This window comes from Cebidichthys violaceus, unplaced genomic scaffold (assembly GCF_023349555.1).
Source record: "Cebidichthys violaceus isolate CVI_PGR_0920_01 unplaced genomic scaffold, fCebVio1.0.p SCAF_17, whole genome shotgun sequence".
NCBI classification, from domain to species: Eukaryota; Metazoa; Chordata; class Actinopteri; order Perciformes; family Stichaeidae; genus Cebidichthys; species Cebidichthys violaceus.
In genome coordinates, this window is record NW_027176340.1 from 5990066 (window position 1) to 6010021 (window position 19956).

Genomic DNA, 19956 nt, shown 5'->3' on the forward strand with positions numbered 1-19956 from the left:
TCAAGTGCATTTGTGAGATTGATCCCTTCTATTGTAAGTTTCTGCTGCTAAAGCATGTTGCAGGTGGATACACTGCTGGATTCCCTGAGAGTAAAAGACTAAAGTTGCCGCTGCTGCAGTGTACGGTATGGCTCTGTGGCGATGCTGCGTTTTCATCAGGAACCACCGTATGAGCACAAACGTGCACGCTCGGTTAGACCATCTACAAGGTGCAGAGGAGCTCGGCTGACAGCACTTATAGAGGGAGAGTGAATTAATTCTCTGCTCAGGATGATGCTCTTCTCCGCTACATCTTTACATAACAAATCGTTTTTTAGTGCTACATCAATGCTCGGACATTCACATTTAGCACCTTCATTAGATCCAAACATGGTCATCATGTATGTGCTACAAACATCTCTTCTTACAGTCAAACTATTTTTGCTTGACTGAATTCTTGCAAGTGGTTTACTTCAATTAAATTCAATTTATTTTGCGTTGCCAAAATCACAATTCACAAATTTGCATCGGTACAAGAAAATCTCCCCCCAAAAAACCCTTTAACAGGGAGAAAAAAAGGAAGAAACCTTAAGGAGAGCAACAGAGGAGGGATCCCTCTCCCAGGATGGACAGAAGTGCAATACATGTCATGTGTTTAATTTTTAAACGCATAGCATATTATCTTTTTTTTTTACTTTAAAAAAGGATTGAAAAAACACATCTAGGATATCACTTGAGTTGGCCTTTTATGTCAAAATGCGCAAAAAAAAATGTTTTGGGCAAAAAACTAATTATTTTCATGGGTTTGCTGAATACGCCACTGAATCTGTTGTAATTAATTTTGCAGACGTGGAATTAAATATGATAATTGTTAAAATGATGCACGATGGCAGCTTCTGTTTAATCAAAGATTAGGGTCTTCAACCTTGCAGTTAAATACTTTAAAAAAATGTTTAATCAAAAAACAACAAGGCACAATATCCCACCACAACAAGGCCAGCCTTATAATGAATCATATGACACATATTTACATATTTTCAATGTTTATTGGTTTTATGGTTTTATACAATAAATGATGTGTGTACAGGTAAAACTATTAAATGTAAAATGTTCCTTACAAGTGTCTAGGTGGCAAATTAAATTAATAACATGCACGATGCAGTATAACATGGCCAGCATGTACACTTTGCATTTAAATTATCAGAGTAAACTATAAAATAAGACATGAGGACATTTCTGCGAATGTACTTCATCTTACCTTGGGAAGATGAATTTAACCTTAAACCATCCTCCCCATAGCTCCCACCATCACCATATAAGAAGGTTACAAACAGTGACTCAGCATTAACCTCAGTTAACCTTTGAAGATATTCTATCTATAAAAAAAAGAAGCACATAATAAACGAGTTCTGTCTACTATTTTGAATCTGTAGTGGGGTCTTGCAGTGATTTTTCTGACAGCTCCTCTTGTCTGGATCTCTGCCCTTTTGTCACACTGGGGTCTGAAAATCCTGAAGGATATAGGAGATTGGAAAAGGCATTGGAAATGTTGTTAAACTGGATGGAAAACAATATCTTTATCTGTTAATCTCCTCATGAGATCACTGTGAAATGATAGCAGATAACAAATCAAATCAAGGAGACGTAGAACATTTATGGGGCAGAGAGGCTTTGTCTCTGCCAAATCTGTCACACATCTAGAACAAAGATATTGTATTTGTACTTTTCATAGGGGATCATTTTAATTCTGAAATGTTGAAAAAGATGAGAGCAGAAAAGTACAACCATTTCTCAGGATTGTTATGTGGTAAGCCCTGCTGTAAATGAGATAGAATTGAGACTATCAATACAATATATTTACTCTATTATAATTGTATATATTGTGTATTGTGACATGTGTATTTTTTTTATATATATATAATATTAAGATTTTTATACCTGTAACCTATTGCTGCTCTGGAACCAATTGCTGCTTGTAACGAAATAATTTCCCCTCACGGGATCAATAAAGTTACTATCTATCTATCTATCTATCTATCTATCTATCTATCTATCTATCTATCTATCTATCTATTTATCTATCTATCTATCTATCTATCTATATTAAAATAAGAATATGAATAGAATTAAGATGTGTTGTTTATTTCTTCAGTGTTTCACCTCAACATAGATCATGTTTAAGTAAAATCATGTAAGATCATGTATGATAATAAATATACAACGTACCATTTGAGCCACTTTCCTTCCATTTGAGCTTGTTGTCTTCGGTGTGTCGTGTCCAAGTGGAGCGGAAGCTCACCAGCTCAGCTGTGATATGAGCGAGACTCCACTGCAGACCTCTGGAGCTCTCCTTCCACAGATTACTGTTGAGAAATAATTTGACCCTTATTCACCTTTCTTTCTTTCTTTCTTTCTTTTTTTCTGTCTTTCTTTCGTTCATGTTTAGATCATTGTGAGTTCATCTATGAGTTTTTTATAGGTACTGTGTGTAGCATTGAGGGGAATCTATTGATAGAAATGGAGTATCTTTAACCAATTCAAAATAATTGTTGTATTTCCGTTACCTTAGAATGAGCCGTTTATATCTACATGACCTACGTACATCTATCTACATTCTACATCCTCTTTTCTCAGACAAAGCGAACACATAAGGCCATTCACGTTTTCACATCTGCCTCCGTAGTTGGTTGCAATCTGCAACCTCACCGCCAAATCCTAAACACCAGACCTTTAAAGATCTAAATCCCTCTTAAAGGAACATTTTGACATTTTGGGAAATTGCACTTATTTGCTTTCTTGCTAAGAGTTAGATGAGAAGATTGTTAAATAAGAAGCTACAGGCAGCAGACAGTTAGCATAGCTTAGCACATGACTGGAAGCAGGGGGAAACAGCTAACCCAGCTTCATCGTATGGTATTATAAAACATGCTTACCAGGAAGTCATTGTACATGGCAGAGAAATACTGTACCATGACCACCTGTAAAACTACAACTTATCGTTCATTAGTGGTCTTTAGAGGTGCTGGCAGGGTAAGCAGTTTTTTTTTGTTAGACAGAGCCATGGACGGTCACCATGTCGTCACCCATGGGTTTGTGGACTGACATTCTGAAACCTCGGGTTCAACATTTTGGCCATCGCCATCTTGTTTTTTTTTAACTTTTACCATCTTGTTTTTCTGTAAGCAGAAGGTACATGAGATGGTGGAACTAAGTACAAGCGAACTCTGAACAAGGCATGAGTCATTTTCTCATACACATTCTATAGAGCCACTTCTGCATTGGCTTCACCTCTCAGACTCGGAAGTTGCCGTCTGAGTATAATCTACATTTCCAAAAAGGGTACAAGCCTTCTTAATGTGGTACCTGTGTCTGTTGCAGGGGTCTGGTGGACCTGGGTTTTCCTCCACCAAAGGAATAACAATCTTTTCAGCCATGTCCGTCAGCAGAGAGAATGTAGGATACACAATGAAGTCTATGAAACCTTTAAAAGAAAATGTTGTCTTATTAATATATGAAAATAAAGTGTTTCTGAGCTGTTGAAATATGATTTTTTTTTTTTTTTTTTTTTTAAAGAAATCCAAATGTAATTCAGTGATTAAAGTAACATGGTGTAATATGACATATATTTCACTGCTGTTTCAAGACTTTACCAAAGTGTGGACTGAGTGAAAGAAACAGGTTTTGGAAAGCATTTTGTGAGACATACCGATCTGAGACTCGGCTACCAGGGTGCTTTTTCGATCACACAGAGGAGAGAAGGGAAGGCCGAGCTCTGCCTCTCTATCACCCTGACAAAGATAGAAAGAGAGAGAAAAAACATCTCAAACAACATCCCACACGTCACCTGAAAATAACTTATTAAAGGGTATTTGACTGCAACACTCACCACCTTTTGTATTGTTCAAAGAATATCAAGCTTTCGTTTTTTTTTGTTTTTTTTAAAGTAACACAAGAAACATTAACGAGCCTTTACAGAGAGAGGTTTCTCATATCTTATTTACCAAACCGAGTATGACTGCCCAACACATCCTCTATTCTATTTTTTCCAGTCCAGTTCTAGGCAGTGAAAATAGAGGAAAGTAGAACAACACATAGAAGCGTATTGCTGCAATTACAGGAAATCCATTCAGTCAAAGTACCAGCCTCACAATACCAGCCAATGCTCTCATTGCCATCTGGCATTGTATGAACATAATGGCATTTTAAGTAGGTTGTGTGAACACAAGATTGACAGTTTTCTTCACAGCCTGAAAAGTGTGTTTTTTTTATTGTCAGTAAGCAGCTCTGTAACTTGCACTGGAAGTGCAGGTTGAAGTCTATTCAGAGGGATTTGTAGGCAGCACAGCAAACTCCCAGGAATTACCAGAGATTTACAGGGAACTTTGGTTTCTGGCAACCTTAGAAGCCCGAGAGGCTTGGCAGTAGACCCCCTCCCCCCCCAGCCCCCATTAAGAAGAGGCTGTTAGAAATGCAAATCAGAATAGTAGGAGAATTTTGACATATCAGCGGTCAAGAAAATACACCTTCTTCTAAAAAGTACGAACTTCATTTAAAGATACATTTCTGGTATTAGTTTAATTAGAGACTTAGACTGGGGAAGATAAAGGTGGAAATCCTTGTTTCTAGCCTGCCCTGTCTGATACATGTTTATATTCTCAGACTTATATTTATCTCATGCTTCTTTTTATTTATCCTTGTCATTTTTTATTTAATTCATTATTTCCTATATTTTGAAAATATTTCACTTTTCTTTTTAATGTACTTATTTTTGATGCCGTTTTGGTATTTTGGTAGAAAATGGATATGAGACGGTATGCAATAACTCAGACAGCAGCCATAAGGACTTCAGCCCGGAGTCGACAAAGATGAAAGAGGGTAAGATTAGACTCTGTTGTAGTCCTGTTGTAGTCCTGCTATAGTCCTGTTAGTCCTGCTGTGGTCCTGTTATAGTCCTGCTGTAGTCCTGTTATAGTCCTGCTGTAGTCCTGTTAGTCCTGCTGTAGTCCTGTTGTAGGCTAACTATTGTTCCAGACAGTGGCCAGACACTTTCAAAGGTACAGTTGTTGTTTTCATGCGGTTGTTTTTAGGCATTTGCTATTTCTTCTTTATCAATAAAGCTTTTACTTTCATCAGCATGTCCCTCGCAAAAATGAATTCATATTCATGTGATTGATTCGGCTATAGTGTAATCCATAGGATAACAATAACATGAATATATATGACATATAATCTTCAGTAACTGCAGTATTTTTTACATAAACATAAACATTATTTACATGACTTAAAATAATGATGATGATAATGATGCTTATCATTAGCTTGCATTATAATGGCCCAGGAGGTTTGGGAGTTTTGAAAGGTATCATCACCACGTCAACAAGATCAAATAGTTTGGTACATATCTGGCGCATTCGTTTCTCAGAGGATTTTTTTACATCTGGTATAAAATCTGAGCTGGGAAGGTTTAAAGTGGCTTCAAGCACACAAAGTACATGTTCAGTAAACCTTTCAAAGAGTCTTTCCTCTGACTGTCTCTGCTTCATACCTGTGCTATTCATGTCGTTTCATTTAGCTCTGACTAACACATCTCTCTGAAGGTTTCACACTCCCCTTCCTGACTTAGTTGAGTCATTTACAAAACTGTAGAGCTGTTATTAGTTGTCCAACCTTTTGACAGATCAATCATGCCAAGCAAGATAAGAACAGATCAAACCCTTCAGAGAAGTAAAGATGACGTACAGTAGGACATAAAAGAACAGAGAAGAAAGAATCTGAGCGTATGTGAAGTTAATGTAGCATTGTAGCATTCTGGCTTGTTTTCTGTTGTGTTTGGCCATATACCAATAATCTACGTGGTGGTGATCAAAATACATTTACTCAAGTACTGCATATAAGTACAATTCTGAGGTACTTGTAATTTACTTGAGTATCTCTATTTTATGCTACTTTATTCTTCAATTGTACTTATTTCAAGAGAGTAACTTTGTACTTTTCACTTCGTGACATTTATTTTGCAGCTATTATTTTTCTAATTAAGATTGTACATACAAAACATATGCTCCATTTTATAGAATATGATTCATTGTTACAGATTAAACTACCAAAAGTATATGAATTGGGTAAGATTTAGTCCAACTTGACCAACGACAACATACAAGTACCACTGACATGTAAATACATCAATTCTATTGATCTAATAATAAAACAGTACACAGCAGCCACTCTGCTTTGCTAGTACTTTAATTTTTGATTCTTAAAGTACATTTTATTGTTGATACTTTTGTACTTTCACTCTGAATTTTGGATGCAGGGCTTCTACTTGCAATGGAGTATTTTTATACTGCGTTATTGCTTTTACTGAAATAAATTATCACCACAACTGAATCAAAGGGTGATAATAGTAACAGAATGAGATTAAGAGAAGGAGAGAAAGAGTCACACTGTCAGTTCAGGTTTATTATTAGAGTTCATACCTGCCTGAAAAACTCCTCCATCAGGGCTGTGGTCCAGCGAGAGTGCAGTACCCAGGGCTTGGATGGATGGCTAATGTCAGCCGTGTGGAGTAACAGAGACAGTGCTTTTGGCTTGTCAATCCTGTTGAAAAAAACATGATGCACTACTTGATTTTGAAAAAAAGCAGACTTGACACCAGCCAGCTTGACACTAATTTCTCTTTTTGGCAGGAATCATCTGAATCACAGTTTATTTCATGGCCTCTTGATTGTGCGCCAGCGTGACCGAACAGCACAGTCCATTAGTGTTACCTTTCTTGTTGTTGTAGACAGGATTTCATCCCTTTGACTTGCAGTAAGTGGGAGGACATGTCTGTGGACAGCACCATCTCTATAACAAGTGATCGCAGCTCCCTATGAACAAAAACACACAAAGACCTTGCACTATGGGAAGTAACTGTACAGAATAAAAACAGTAGACTTAATGGGGTAAGCTTTTGTAGATTTCCTGATGGATTTTCTTGTTCCCATGGTAATGCTGACTGCTATAAAAGCCCACTACATTATGCTGCTGGTGTTTTTCTTTGGTGATATCTGCAGAGCGCTTCCATGAATAAAACAGTCACATACTGTATGTGTGATATTTTAAGCATCAGCCTCCATGATTATACATTTTATAACAGTTTGAATATTTTCTCTTCACAAAGCGCAGGAATGGATTATTTACACACACGTTGAGAGAAAGTGTGCTGATGCCAATATCCATCAACCGTAGTTAACTTTTTTCACTTTTAATTGTGTATGTACAATACATATCACATTGTTAAAGCGAATGACAAAATACGATGATTTTAGCTCACTGATGACATCTCTGATTGATAGATGGTGCAGTCAGTATCTATCAGTTTCTATTCTATTGCTGTTTAGTGGATGAGTCACAAAACAGAAATAGCAACGTGATCTGTTATTGATTTTTGAAGGAGAAATTTGATTTCAAGAGGTCAGAGGTCAGGGTCAGCTAGAGGAGCAGCCTTGTAGCTGGTAAGGACTAAAAGTCTCATTTAAGGACAATCCATGTCGGACGGACACATGCCCTCGTGGAGTCCCTTTCTGGCCCCTTTCTGGCCGAAGCCCCTTTCACACAGCCTGAGGCACCATGTGGGGACAAACTTGTTCTGCGGGTGAAATTTGAATGAAATGTCCCCTTTAACTATTCTATGTTTACTTATCCGTTATTAGGGGGTTTAGATCTCCTCACAGAAGCCTTGTAGCTGCTCAGATTTTTTAAGAGCTCTTTTCTGCCAAGTCTGCGTAACTATTTTCCGTAAATGGTCAATCCCTCGACCTAAGTTTCTCCAACTGAAACGACGATAAGCAACAGAATTTAAGATGGTGAAAACATAGTCGTCTTACATCCATTCCTCTCTTGTCAAATTAGTGAAGATGTTCATTTGGTCGTCCTGCAGCAGGCGAAACGCTGCACTCAGATGATGGCTTTCCTGTACCGACCGATCATTGTAGATCAACGCGAACTCTGACCTGGCAGACAGAGAGTGAAAGAGCAAGAGAGGAGGAGATCAGAACAGAGAAGAGAAAGGGAGTTTACAGAGTGTTAATAAGCATTGAAGTGTAGTTGTACAATTCTGTTGTGGTGAAGCAAGGAGGAGGAGAGGAGGTGAGTCCTCAGGGAGTAATTTAAGCACAATGTAATGATGAATTTGAAGTGCGGAAGAGAGAGTAGGATGTGATAAAAACAGGCACCATGTGGGTATTAATGACTCAGTATAGCAAGCTAATTAACTAATTTCTCAATCAGGCATCCTGTGTCCCCTCATTTGCATAATCTACATTATTAGATGGGTAACAAAGTACATTGGGAAAAAAATTCCAATTAGTGATTATTTTGTTCAACCAAACATAAAATAAAACACTTCTGAAAATGTCTTCAAAGAAAACATTCAGCTGTGTGCTAAAGTGGTCTTCTGGGGGCTTTTAAAAGTTTACTTTTATTCTTCACAGAGAAGGAAGCTGCACCGTCAGCTTGAATTCATGATGGTTACAATGTTTTTTTTAATTATTATAACATTTCATGGTAAAAAAAAAACAACCTTATTGTACGGATCCATAATTTCCAAATTCATTTAATTTCCTAGGAAGATATGGAGTCCTGGTAAAAACTATGTAATTTGTCTGTAATTATACTGGAAATAACTTGGAAAAATTTCCCCTTCCCCTGAGGGAGGCGACTTTGTGAACAAGCGATTGAATATATTCAACAATAAGGTCTGAATTTAGAAATTGTTGTGATGTTTTCTAGGAAAAGTGATGGTTTCTATAATAAAAAAAAAGTATACTTTGATATGCTGTGGCAATATGGATTTGGCTAGATGTAAGCAACGCCTAGAACCTGTCCTTTACTGAGAGACAGCTGTCAGCTAAACTTCCAAATTTCCAGCCTACAGGACACTATAAGGTATATTTTGGGTGGAGTGCGATGTTAGGATATATACTGTTTGGGTTTAGATTCTGAAACTAAGACATGTCTATTGTGGACGATAATTTTTCCCAAAATAAAGCATGATAATGGGTGCCAAGAGACTGTGATCTTCAGCCCTCCTATGTGGAAAATCAACATCTAAAAATACTGCGTTCCCTCCATGAAGATGTGTTTGCTTTAGTGTTCTCTCTATTCACTCTTTCTAAAATTGCATCTAAGAAACATTACCTTACTAGTCCTACATTGCCTGACATCTCTTACTTTTTTGCAAATGTCACAACAGGATGCAGCCTAAATATAAATATAAAAATATAAATATATATATATATATATATATATATATATATATATATATATATATATATATATATATATATATATATATATATATATATATATAGCCGGGTGCTTTATAAGACAGGGTTAGTAAAATAAGTTTCAGAATATGAGCTTACTTTGTGTGGATGTGAAAGTTGTTTGTGGTCCCTGTGTGCTCATAGTCATGGATGGCCGCAGCAAATAGTGACGCCATCACCTCAAGCTCTGTCAGCCAGTGCTTGATAGACACAAGGGACGACACAGATAGATATAAAAACAAACTGTATGTGTAGCAGGGTGCACACAGTGTATTGTGAGAGGAACAGTTCTTAATCACTTGGATTGAAATGATGAGGCTTCTTTTTCTTATCGTCAACAAATCCTATGAGAAGACCAAAGCCAACAAAGAATTATTCCTTTTGAGCATTACCTGTGTAGCCAAAGCCTGATACACCTTATAGATATCCATTGTTGTCCAAAAACTTGAATACAAGTCATACGCTAACATGCTTACAAGGACAATACTGAAATACAGATATTAAGCTTGCAGGTAAAATGTTATAAATGGTTCTAAGATTAAGATGTGTTTCCTCATAAACTATCATTGTATAAGTAATGGACAAATTAACAATTTGACTTGATGATGCCACTAGATTAAAAGTTAAGAGATTATTTATCCAGAGGGCAATCCATCCAGTAGCTGTTGAGACATTTCATTGAAAGCCACAAATGTCAACCTCATGGTGGCGCTAGAAGCAAAATCACAGGATCACCAAAGTCATTAGGCTTCATCCTCTGGGGATCATGAATGCATATGCAAAAATTGTGGCGATCCATCCACATGACATGGTTTTTATTGTATTTAATACTGTAGAAGTGAACCAAATGTGTGTCAATGTGCCGCTGAAAATGGTCACCAAAAGAGTGATGTTGCTTAAAATGACAGTGGACAGCTGTTTTAGAAAAGTACATCGCTGTTTTTTAAAATTTAAATCTTCAGAAGGAACAAATGGACGTGCAGCTGAGTGCCACAGACAGGATAGGCAAGTCTGACAGAGACTAACGCATTGTTGATTTGGGTCTTTTCATGCGATTGCTTGACAATAAGTAAAGCAGAACAGTCTGACTGAAGGTATTTAAAGACAGACTTATGGTCAAGTTAAGCTGAAATTCAGAACTAGTTCGTACATCCTTGGTCTATTCATTGGATATGTAGACAATTGGGACAATATACAAAAACACCAGCCTCATCCTTTAAAAATGTGATGCAGCACCAACATGAACAGTATTTATGTGAGCCAGGTGTACCACGAGTCCAGAGCGCAGAAGCAGGCAGTGCAGCGTCTGAGTCACATCAGCAGCATGAACGTGGCTGTGGTAGGGGTTGTTGTGTTTGCTGTATCCTCTCTCCAATGCAGACAGGAACTGTGTCAGGCACGAGATGGGGATCTGCAAAGTGCAGAACATAATCATTAAAGTCGCAGTCGAGTTTTGAAATCCAACGTTCACAAAGTTTGTGTCAACAATAAAAGCTAAAACAGTTGTGGCTAGGATTGACAGGGTTTACGGTATGATGCATGCGATTTGCACACATAATCTGGCAAACCCATTGTTCCAAATAAGATAATAAAACCCATATGCCTGATTAAATCTGCAGTTGCAACACACATTTCCCAAAATAGCTGAGGTTACAAGAGAAAGAATGATCATATTACTGCAACATTTGTTATCCAAAGCACTGATGTTTTTTTTACATTTCTATCATAACATATTTTATGGGAAGTGCAATATATAAACCGTGCAATAAAGTCCAAAGTTAAAAGACCTTAAAACGGCTGTTGAGGCCATATCTGGTGATCAGCTCAAAGAACAGAGTTCGTAGGGCGTGATCAGAGCTGGCGGAGTTCAGAGCAAACACGTCAAAGCTCCAGCGGTCAACATCCTGAAGAGAAGGAGGGGAGAGTAAATGTGTTATTGATACATACTTGTAATGTGTATACAGTCCCTTTTGTGATGTTCGATTTATTGCACTCGACGCGTGGAGAGATTGATGATTAGTGGAGGCTTACCCTGAGGCAGTTTACGACCACTGCAGGTTCGTCTGGCATGGCGGCTGTGTAGGCCCTCTTGAACATCCTGAAATAATGCGGTGTTTATGTTGAGTTCAGTTAAAGTTCAGATGTTGACACTGTGCAGCTAACTCGTCTCAGGAGCTGTTTATATAAATCCTCCAAGGTCCCTGTCCCCTTTGCGAGGATGTTTTAAAGAGAAAAGGAGGCTAATGTTTCACAGTGCAGTGCAGCTGTCTGTGTTTTCTGTGGCTGTGTGAGTAACAACACTGCATGAGCTTGTATTAGAGTTATAGGACAGATGTGGAAGTCAGTCATTTACAATGTGAGTTTTATAGTATGAGATTATAGTTTCCTTATTTTATTGTATTTATTTCTCATATAACATATATTTGTATGACTGGTTCTGTTTCTTCTCTGCAGCAGCTGCCTTATTACAGACAAGTATCACATATCCTGACTAATCATACAGGCCTTCTCTAAAAAAGCATGACCTTTTATAAATAGAAGATAAAATGAACAAGTGTTATTTTACCTCTCCACAAATATCCCAGCCTGCACTGCATGCACAATGCTGCGGAACTTGGGCTTCTCATCTGGGCGTCGTACAGGCCGCCGAACCCTCTGGGTGAAGGTGGAAGCCAGCCAGTCGGTGACCTCTGAAGGCACGCCGTCTGACTGCAGCTGCTGAAGGTCGTCCTCAGACTCCGGACACTGCCTGAGAGAGACAACGCACGAGGGTGTGACAACATAGTCACACATGGCAAATACTGGATTAAAGCTCCGTAGGTGAATCAGTCGCTGTGTCCAAAATCACTCATGATGCACTATATTTAGTGTCAGAATTGAGTGTGTTAATACAGCGTTCACTATATAGCGCCCACTGATTTCTGCCACAGTTATGTGACTCATTATAGAGTAACTCCTGGAATGTCTCTTATACAGGGAGTAGTGAAAAAGAGAGTGAGGAAGTGATGTAGTGTGTTAGACCCATAGACTGTATAAATTAAGGACATAGTTTCTGTCACGTCACCCATAGGTTAGCTGAGGAGCCGTTGTGAAGCTCAAAGTGGGTGACTCCAGACGTCGCACTCTAAAATTGGAAAGAGAGGCGAATCGTCGGTGGAGCAGAGATGAGGTAGGGCGACAGCAGAGCAGATGGGTAGCAGCTATAGTGACCTCAAACCGCACCCACCTGTCACTCAAAGCTGTAATTCTTGATATAATTTAAACGGGTGAGTTATATAAAAATTCATCCCGTACAGTTGTCATAAACAGAGATATTAGTTAACATTTTTTTTGTACAAGACTGTGAACATGTTTACTTTGGAGATTGACTCCCGTTTGGAGCCAGCTCAGGTGGACATTTGAAGAACTGCAGATTTTGTCATTTCCGTGTTGGCTTCATTTCTAAGCACTGCAGGTTACCGCTCCTGTTCAGTGGAAACATGTCTCATCTGATCATGATGAAACTATTCCATATAGCATAGTACTTATTGTAGATGGTCTGGGCTTTCTTTTGTTTAATGCCAATATGTGAAAGATTCATGACTTTTTATTGGCGTTTTTGCATCTGATAGTCAGTGTTACGCTGATATTTACAGGTGCCTTGTTAGTTATTTGAGGGCACCAGACAAAGGAAAGCGATCCATAAGTGCTTTTATTTTTCAGTAAATACATCTTTTCAGATAAATAAAAAGTGATATTGTCGTCTTACAACCCTCTATAAGAGTTTCCTTTGGGTGTGCCAGTTTTCTCACGGCGTGCAGGTTAGCAAATTTGGTGACACAAAATTGCCCATTTATGTGAGAGTGAATGGTTGTCTTAATGTGCTAGCCTTTCTAAAGATAAGTGGCTGTAGATGCAGTAACAGTTTGGTATAGTTCTAGTCTTTTACGCCCTTTCAGGCCGTTTGTGGGACCTTTATGCCCATTTGCGTCTTAAATGAATTAACAGTTCACTGAAAGAGCTAAAAGAGAGCAGAAAATATCAACATCAAATGATTCCACTATATTCTACCTTGTTCCATCGAGATAAACTGCCTCCAGTAATGACGCTGTGAAATCCAGATTCTTTTTGATTTCTTCAAAGTCAACATCTTTCTCCTCCAGCTGCTTGAGCATGCTCTTCAGCCTGGAAGGAAACACAGTCATTCATTTGATTGTGAACACTGCAGCAAAATAAAAAGGCAGATGCAGTGCAGTAACTGTTTTCACCTCTCAAAACAGCAGTTGCCGAGAGGTAATGGTTGTGTGAAAATGGTTGGAGGTTACAGCAGTTTGGCATCAAAGCCTTCACCTTAAATCCCACCGGATACAGAAATAAAAGTTATAGCTTCAAAAGAAAGACTTTGTGTGAAACACAGCTCTGTAAATTGACAGCGCTTGTCACTGTCTTGAGTTGGTGAAACGAGGTATGCTTTAACAGGTTGAGAAATCTTCCCGAAAGGAAAGAGTCCATTTGGAAGTGATTTAAATGCCAAGCGGTCCAAAGAAAGCCAGAAGCCAGTGGCAAAAGGGCATCATTAGTGCCAAATTTTCCATGAGAGGAAAACTTCCCATGGTTAGGGTCTTATGTAACCCACATTTTGTCAAAGTGGGCTCCAAGAAAAATTATGTTTTTGAGTTTTTAAGTCTTGGCCACATTCTGATCTTGTCTGAGAACATGTTGCTCAATTTGAAACGTTAAATCAAATTACCATAGAGAACTGTTGGAACAGAATTAATTTCCTACAGCATGATAAAAAGCAAATGCTAGAGCACATGTTAGAAAGTTGCCCACCTGCAGCGTGTTAATGTAATCTCATCACAGTGGTAAATCCAAAAGCTTTCACAGCAGCATTAAGCGCTGGTGAAAAATATCACCTGTAGTTTACAGAAGTGGAATCGTTCAATCTTTTCTGATTGGATTTTGATTTTCTCTGTAGCCATTTGAAAGAGAGATAAATTTGATCTGATAACACAGCTGATTTCTCTTAGACATGTTGATGTGCTGTGCGTACGCTAACGTGACTAGAAGGATCGTGTTCAAACCGCGTCATGCCGCGCGCCATGGAGACAACTCCTGGAGATGAGACGCTCACAGCTTTTCAAGTGTTTATCACGCTGGCAGGGGCTTTCAAAAGCTGTTCAGTCATAAAAATAGCATGCATCTGAATGCCACTGCTCACTTTCAATCTCAAGTAATCTTTCATGATAACACAGTCTTTTTTGTTTAAGCTGTTCACAGTAGAAGAGCCTCTAGACAGGACGTTTACAGGAAATTACTTGTCAAGTGCACTTGTGAAACTATGTTTATAGAGAGAAATGACAAATCCTCCTTTGGCCCAGGCTTTGTTGAATCTACACATAGTGTCATTTTTACTACGTGCACAGTAATGTAGAAGAGTTTGAATGGTAACAGCTTTGTCAGCACAAATCAAAATAGAAATATATTCATGTGTCTGCATTCATTTTATTGAGAGTAAAAATGCTAACATGAACCCCTATCAGATCATATTTCATACCACTATAAAATTGTTATGAATTGAAACAAAAAAAAAGACTTTCATGACATGAGAAGTGAATGAATTTATGGCAAAAAATAACCCCAGCTCTGAACACTGCAGACATATACATATCATATAATGCATTATAGTGTTAACCAAAACAAAACCACATGACTTGTCACCTCTGCAGCACATTTTCCTACCACGGAGTAAGATGAGTGTTCACAGAACTACTTGGAGTGACAAGTGTTTGCTCTCATGCTGTTAAGTGTAGTAGGAGAACATCTTGATGAATGCATGAAATATGTAAAATCTCTTGCAAATTAAAAATAAGAGGGCAACTATATTGTTTATAGGATACTTTTCAAAGTAAAGATACAATTCTTTGAGTCAAAAAAATCTGCAGAGTGCTGCTGCATTATCACTCATCACTATGCTGTACAGGTTGTATTTTTGACTCACATATTTCCATTGCTGCAAAACAAGAAAACTCAGAATGTGATGCAGACAGCCTTACTGCACCCAACAGTGATCAATCATGTTCAATGTAAAGATGTAGCATGTTTGGTAAAGTCCTCCAGCTTTATTAATGCAGTCACAGAACGGCTAGACGTGTAGGTATCTAACTATGATATCATCTGCGCTAATCTTTACCCTGTCTTACCTAGAGATGGGGATCTGCAGCCGTTTCTTACGGATTCGCACCAGTTCAGCCATTCCACACTCAAGCTGAGCCCTAATGGACCCCAGAGTTCAATAAAAAAAAAAAAACAATAACTGGATGAAAAAAAAGGAAAATTATTGCAGAAGCTCTAAGCAGAAAAGTTCTCCAAACCTCCAACGCAAACTTTGTGTGTTCTAAGACAGACTTCTGTTTCAACAGCTCTCCCACCCACTTCTGGGGGGACCGACTCCACTTCACTCTGATTGGTTAGGCAGGCCCAAACTGTGTCAGTGTGTGTGTGTGTGTGTGTGTGAGAGAGAGAAAAAAAGACAGAGAGAGAGAGAGAGAGAGCGAGAGAGAGAGAGAGTGTGTCTTTGTCAGTGAGTGAGTGTTTGTGTATATGTGTACACACGTTGAGTGAAGTGTGAGTGAGTTGACCTCACTCACTGATGAAGTGTTGACTGCGAGGCTTTCAAGCCGCGTGTACTCAAATCCCCAATGAGAATTTTCCACCGCAGCCGCAAATTAGGGAACTACACAGAGAGTCTTTCACTGAAACCTACCAGTTACCCGAACCAAAATACATAAACAAAGCTTGTCCTCAAAAGCCACCCACAACAGCTAGATAGGTTAACTGCTGTGCTTGATACTGCGCTGCACAGGAAATAGCCACCCAAACATTTAACTGCATTTTCTTTGACTGCTTTGACAGGCTGCTTCTTTGATTTTACTAATCTGTTTTAGCTGAAGTTGATTTGCAGGATTCACTATGCAAAAAGAAAATAAATATGGTGTCAGAGATGTATTTTTACAAAATAAAAAAGTGCAGCCACAGAGCCAGCCGTGGCACCTTCAATCAACAGCACAGAGCCTAAAATCATAATTAGGATTATATCAACAATTTACTTCGAAAGCGGAGTCAAAATATTTTTATTGGAAATGTCACAACAATAAAAGTCAGTGTTTTCTGGGCAGTAAAGAGAAGAAACGTTTTTTTGTCCATGGAAAGCACACAAACCTGCCAGATCAGACGAGACAATGAACGTCGTCACTAAACACTTTTATAGTTCTAGGTCCTAAATACATTACTAGTCTTTATTTATAGAGTATTGTGAGAGCTGTGTGACAACGTGGCTTGCATGGGAAAACCCCCTGCCTGCTGTCCGCCTCCCTCCTTGCTTGTCTTGCTTTGGCTGCTGGGTCAGACTGACTCTCATGCTCCCATGCTCTTTGACATGGCTCAACATATTGCAAAAATGATGAGAAGTAACATCGCAACATATGATTCTCCATCTCCTGTGTCACTTTGAGCTGTTTTGTTTTCACCAACATGTTTTATGTTTTAATGTAGCAAAAAAAAGAGAATCAAGAATGCCAGAGAATGATGCTCCTGCGATAGACTTACACAGTAATCTGTAATGTCAATTCAACATTTAGGAAAAGTAATTCATCTAGTGTCACTTACAAGCCTTTAAAAACTCAATACGAGCTTTCCTTTGTGTGCTTGCCAGCCTCTTGCTTTACACTCTAAACTGTTTTATTTATTTTTTCTCCATCCGTCTCCCTCTGATGATGACGATCCCTCTGATCTCTCTCTCTGTCCTCTCAGTGATATGAGCCAATTATTACTCACTAAGCCGTACACTTCAGGGAGAGAAATCTGACTCTGTGACACCATAAATCATCTAAATGTGACGTGTCTCTACATGGGAACTAGATGTTCAAGAGACCGAGGGTACTGAGGGGCACGGAGAGTGGAATCAAAGGGATTTCACCCAAGTCAAAGGGTTTTTTGACTGAATACAATGGTCAAAGGGTCAAAGGCTCATCTCAAGTTTCTCTTGGATGAACCTTATACCAAGTCAATGCTGGTTTGACTAAAGAGAGTATTCTGTCACCTCACCACACATCTCTCCTTTTAGGAACAGTATTCCTCTTGTTCTAAATAATCCACAGAATATGCTGCAAATCATTTTCATTGGATCTACTTTTCACCAAAGAAATAGTCCTTGAACACTATCGACAGTGTGTCTTATGGATCATACAGAGTGACAAGGACATTGTCCCTTCGAAGATATGTTAATATATGTATTTGTTTTGCCACACTAGCAGTGTGACTGTGTTGCAATGTCGCCCGGTCAGACCACCAGTTTGGTCAGGACTCATATCTCTACCACTATTGATGAATCGGTAGAACTTTGGTGATCTCTTTAATTTACCTCTAAGTCTGTCATTCGATCACAATTTTGAATCCGTCCAATAGTTTGATTTATGACCAAATTCTTAATAAAATAACTGTATTTAGAGCTTATTAACTAATCTTATGTTAACATGCAAAACTAAGATAGTGAAGGTAAGAGGTATTGTAAACAGCAAGTAAGCATTATTATTGCGAGCATGTTACAAACCTAGCTCCAAGCACAGCTGTGCCAACGTACAGCCTAACAGAGTCGCAATGATGAATGAAGACTCTTAGACCACAACTACAATTCCATTCATCTTCATTGTGTTGGGGATGAAGATAGAAACTCTCAGAGATAGTTAGCTCAAAACCTAAACCAAAAAAAAGCAGGTCAAAAGTTTTGATAATTAAGGTAAACCGACCCTTTAATTAACTGTACATACTTTGTTTGCTCCCGACCATATAATTTCATCATCATTATCATTATCTTAAATTTTAACTTAAACATGAATAAACCACAAAATGTGAAATCAGTAGTGTTACGGGAGAAAATCAGTAAATTATTTAGTTTGTTTGAAATTCATTAAACATTGAACTGGTGGTAAAAATGACAACATACTGTATTTTAGTTGTCATATCATTGATGAGAACAAGCGCAAGTATGTCTGCATGTTGCAAAAAAAAACCCACAGTGACACCTCACTGAACAAGACACCATTCACTGAATACACAAATCTAACTCTTCTGCTACTTTATGGTCCACAACAACACAGGACTGTCACTGAAAGCTTTAGTAAAGTGTACAGTATGAAAAGTAAACCAATAAAGGCAGTCTTACCGTTCCAGTGTGGTCCGCCATGTCACAAGACTGAGATGTCTATCAGCTGCTCTGTGCATCTTGCAAGTCGGTGTCATGACCCTTGGCTCTGACCGCTGCTCAAGACAATTTGTGCGTGTGTGTGAAAGTGTTACAGAAACACAGAATGAGCTTTGTGCCTCTGTGTGTTACTGTAAATCCAGCATGTGTCCTCTGTTTGAAGGTGTGTATATAGTGCTGTAGTTTATGTTAATCTATGCTGCTCTGTGTTTACACTCTCGGATACATCTAGTCCTTTCCTCTGTGTATTTATACTGTATTTTGCAGTGTGTGTACAGTATGTGTGTGTGTGTGTGTGTGTGTGTGTGTGTGTGTGTGTGATGCCAAGTGTCAGGAGAGGCTCTGTGTCACCAACACAATCAGCAGAGAGACTTATTTCAGGAACAGAGTTTCCACCATTAACTGTCCTCAGGGTCTAAGAACAGGATCCACTGTTAATTTGCATGCAGAGCCTTAAAACGTGTCTTGCTGATGAACAAGACTGGCGGCAGGTTGGTAGGGTTAGTGAGTGTTAGTGTGGAGTTGAAAGAGATTTTACCCCTTTATTTATTTAACTTTAATTTATCCAGGATAATAGTTATCCAGGATTATCCAATTGGGATTTAGAATCTCTTTTCCAAGGAGACCATGGCCAAGATGGCAGCATAGAAGTTTCACACAAAAAGCAAAAAGTAAAACAAACATCATAAAAAATTCACATTAAAGCAACAAGTAACAGACTTCAAGCAAACAGCAAATTACATCAACAAGTTAGCGGTGTCATTCACCAGGACAAGATCAAGAGACGGACACGGTCAACTAAGACAGGTGTTTTTATTTCTTTTTTTTAACTTTTAGTTTAATTATCAGTTGTGTTGCATGTTAAGACGGGTGATTTTATTCATCACACACTTTTAAATATGCAGCCTCAGTGCTGTTGAATATTCAACAACAAAGTGCTCAGTATTTTAAATACAGTGATTCATTAAATCATCGGATCATCTCTGTAGTACATTCAATGAGATTTATGCTTCCACAGAATATAATTATCGCTTATGTCCAGAACTTCATAATACTAGAAGCTGAGCTCGTTTGTTTTATTTGTTAAAATAAAATACCTTAAGTGTTGGGGGTGGAGCAGCAGACTGGATAGAGACAAGATCATCAAAATGAGGACAAGCGGAAAGCACTACTATCATTACACAAAAAAGAGTGGGCTAGGGTTAGCGTGGGCTATGATCTATAACACTTGACTGTAATCAAGTCATTTTGAGACATAAATAGCCTTTCAGTGACATGGTTATCACTTTTTGGCAGGAGGAAAAACAGCATTTTTTAGGTTGTAGGCCTATTAACGCTTATATTTAAACTGGTCAAAAGTACTGGGTTGGTTATAAACGTGGGTACAGAGCAAGTAACATAATACAGAGTCGTAATGCAAAAGAGATCATT

The 19956-nt window shown here is 38.4% G+C and overlaps 1 protein-coding gene across 1 annotated transcript; it reads right to left on the reverse strand.

Annotated features, from left to right (window-relative positions):
* Window positions 1-1005: 1005 nt before the first annotated feature.
* On the reverse strand, window positions 1006-15643 carry LOC137873870 (dual specificity calcium/calmodulin-dependent 3',5'-cyclic nucleotide phosphodiesterase 1B-like). Its single transcript, XM_068712337.1, has 14 exons — window positions 15467-15643; window positions 13335-13448; window positions 11851-12033; window positions 11316-11382; window positions 11072-11188; window positions 10555-10695; window positions 9384-9484; window positions 7845-7970; window positions 6744-6845; window positions 6453-6573; window positions 3686-3767; window positions 3343-3460; window positions 2206-2342; window positions 1006-1490 (listed from the first exon to the last, which is right to left on the reverse strand). Exons 1-14 carry the CDS (start codon window positions 15517-15519, stop codon window positions 1396-1398), a joined length of 1557 nt encoding a protein of 518 aa, XP_068568438.1. The 5' UTR covers window positions 15520-15643; the 3' UTR covers window positions 1006-1395.
* Between the last annotated feature and the right edge of the window lie 4313 nt (window positions 15644-19956).

What these genes read in the sequence shown, in the direction of transcription:
- LOC137873870 (XM_068712337.1), bottom strand. Translation starts at nt 15,519, where the DNA reads ATGGCTGAACTGGTGCGAATCCGTAAGAAACGGCTGCAGATCCCCATC. An exon ending in TGGTCGTAAACTGCCTCAGG is followed by an intron (nt 11,189 to 11,315) that starts GTAAGCCTCCAC and finishes CCTTCTCTTCAG; the next exon opens with GATGTTGACCGCTGGAGCTT. An exon ending in TGGAGGAGTTTTTCAGGCAG is followed by an intron (nt 3,768 to 6,452) that starts GTATGAACTCTA and finishes TATCTTTGTCAG; the next exon opens with GGTGATAGAGAGGCAGAGCT.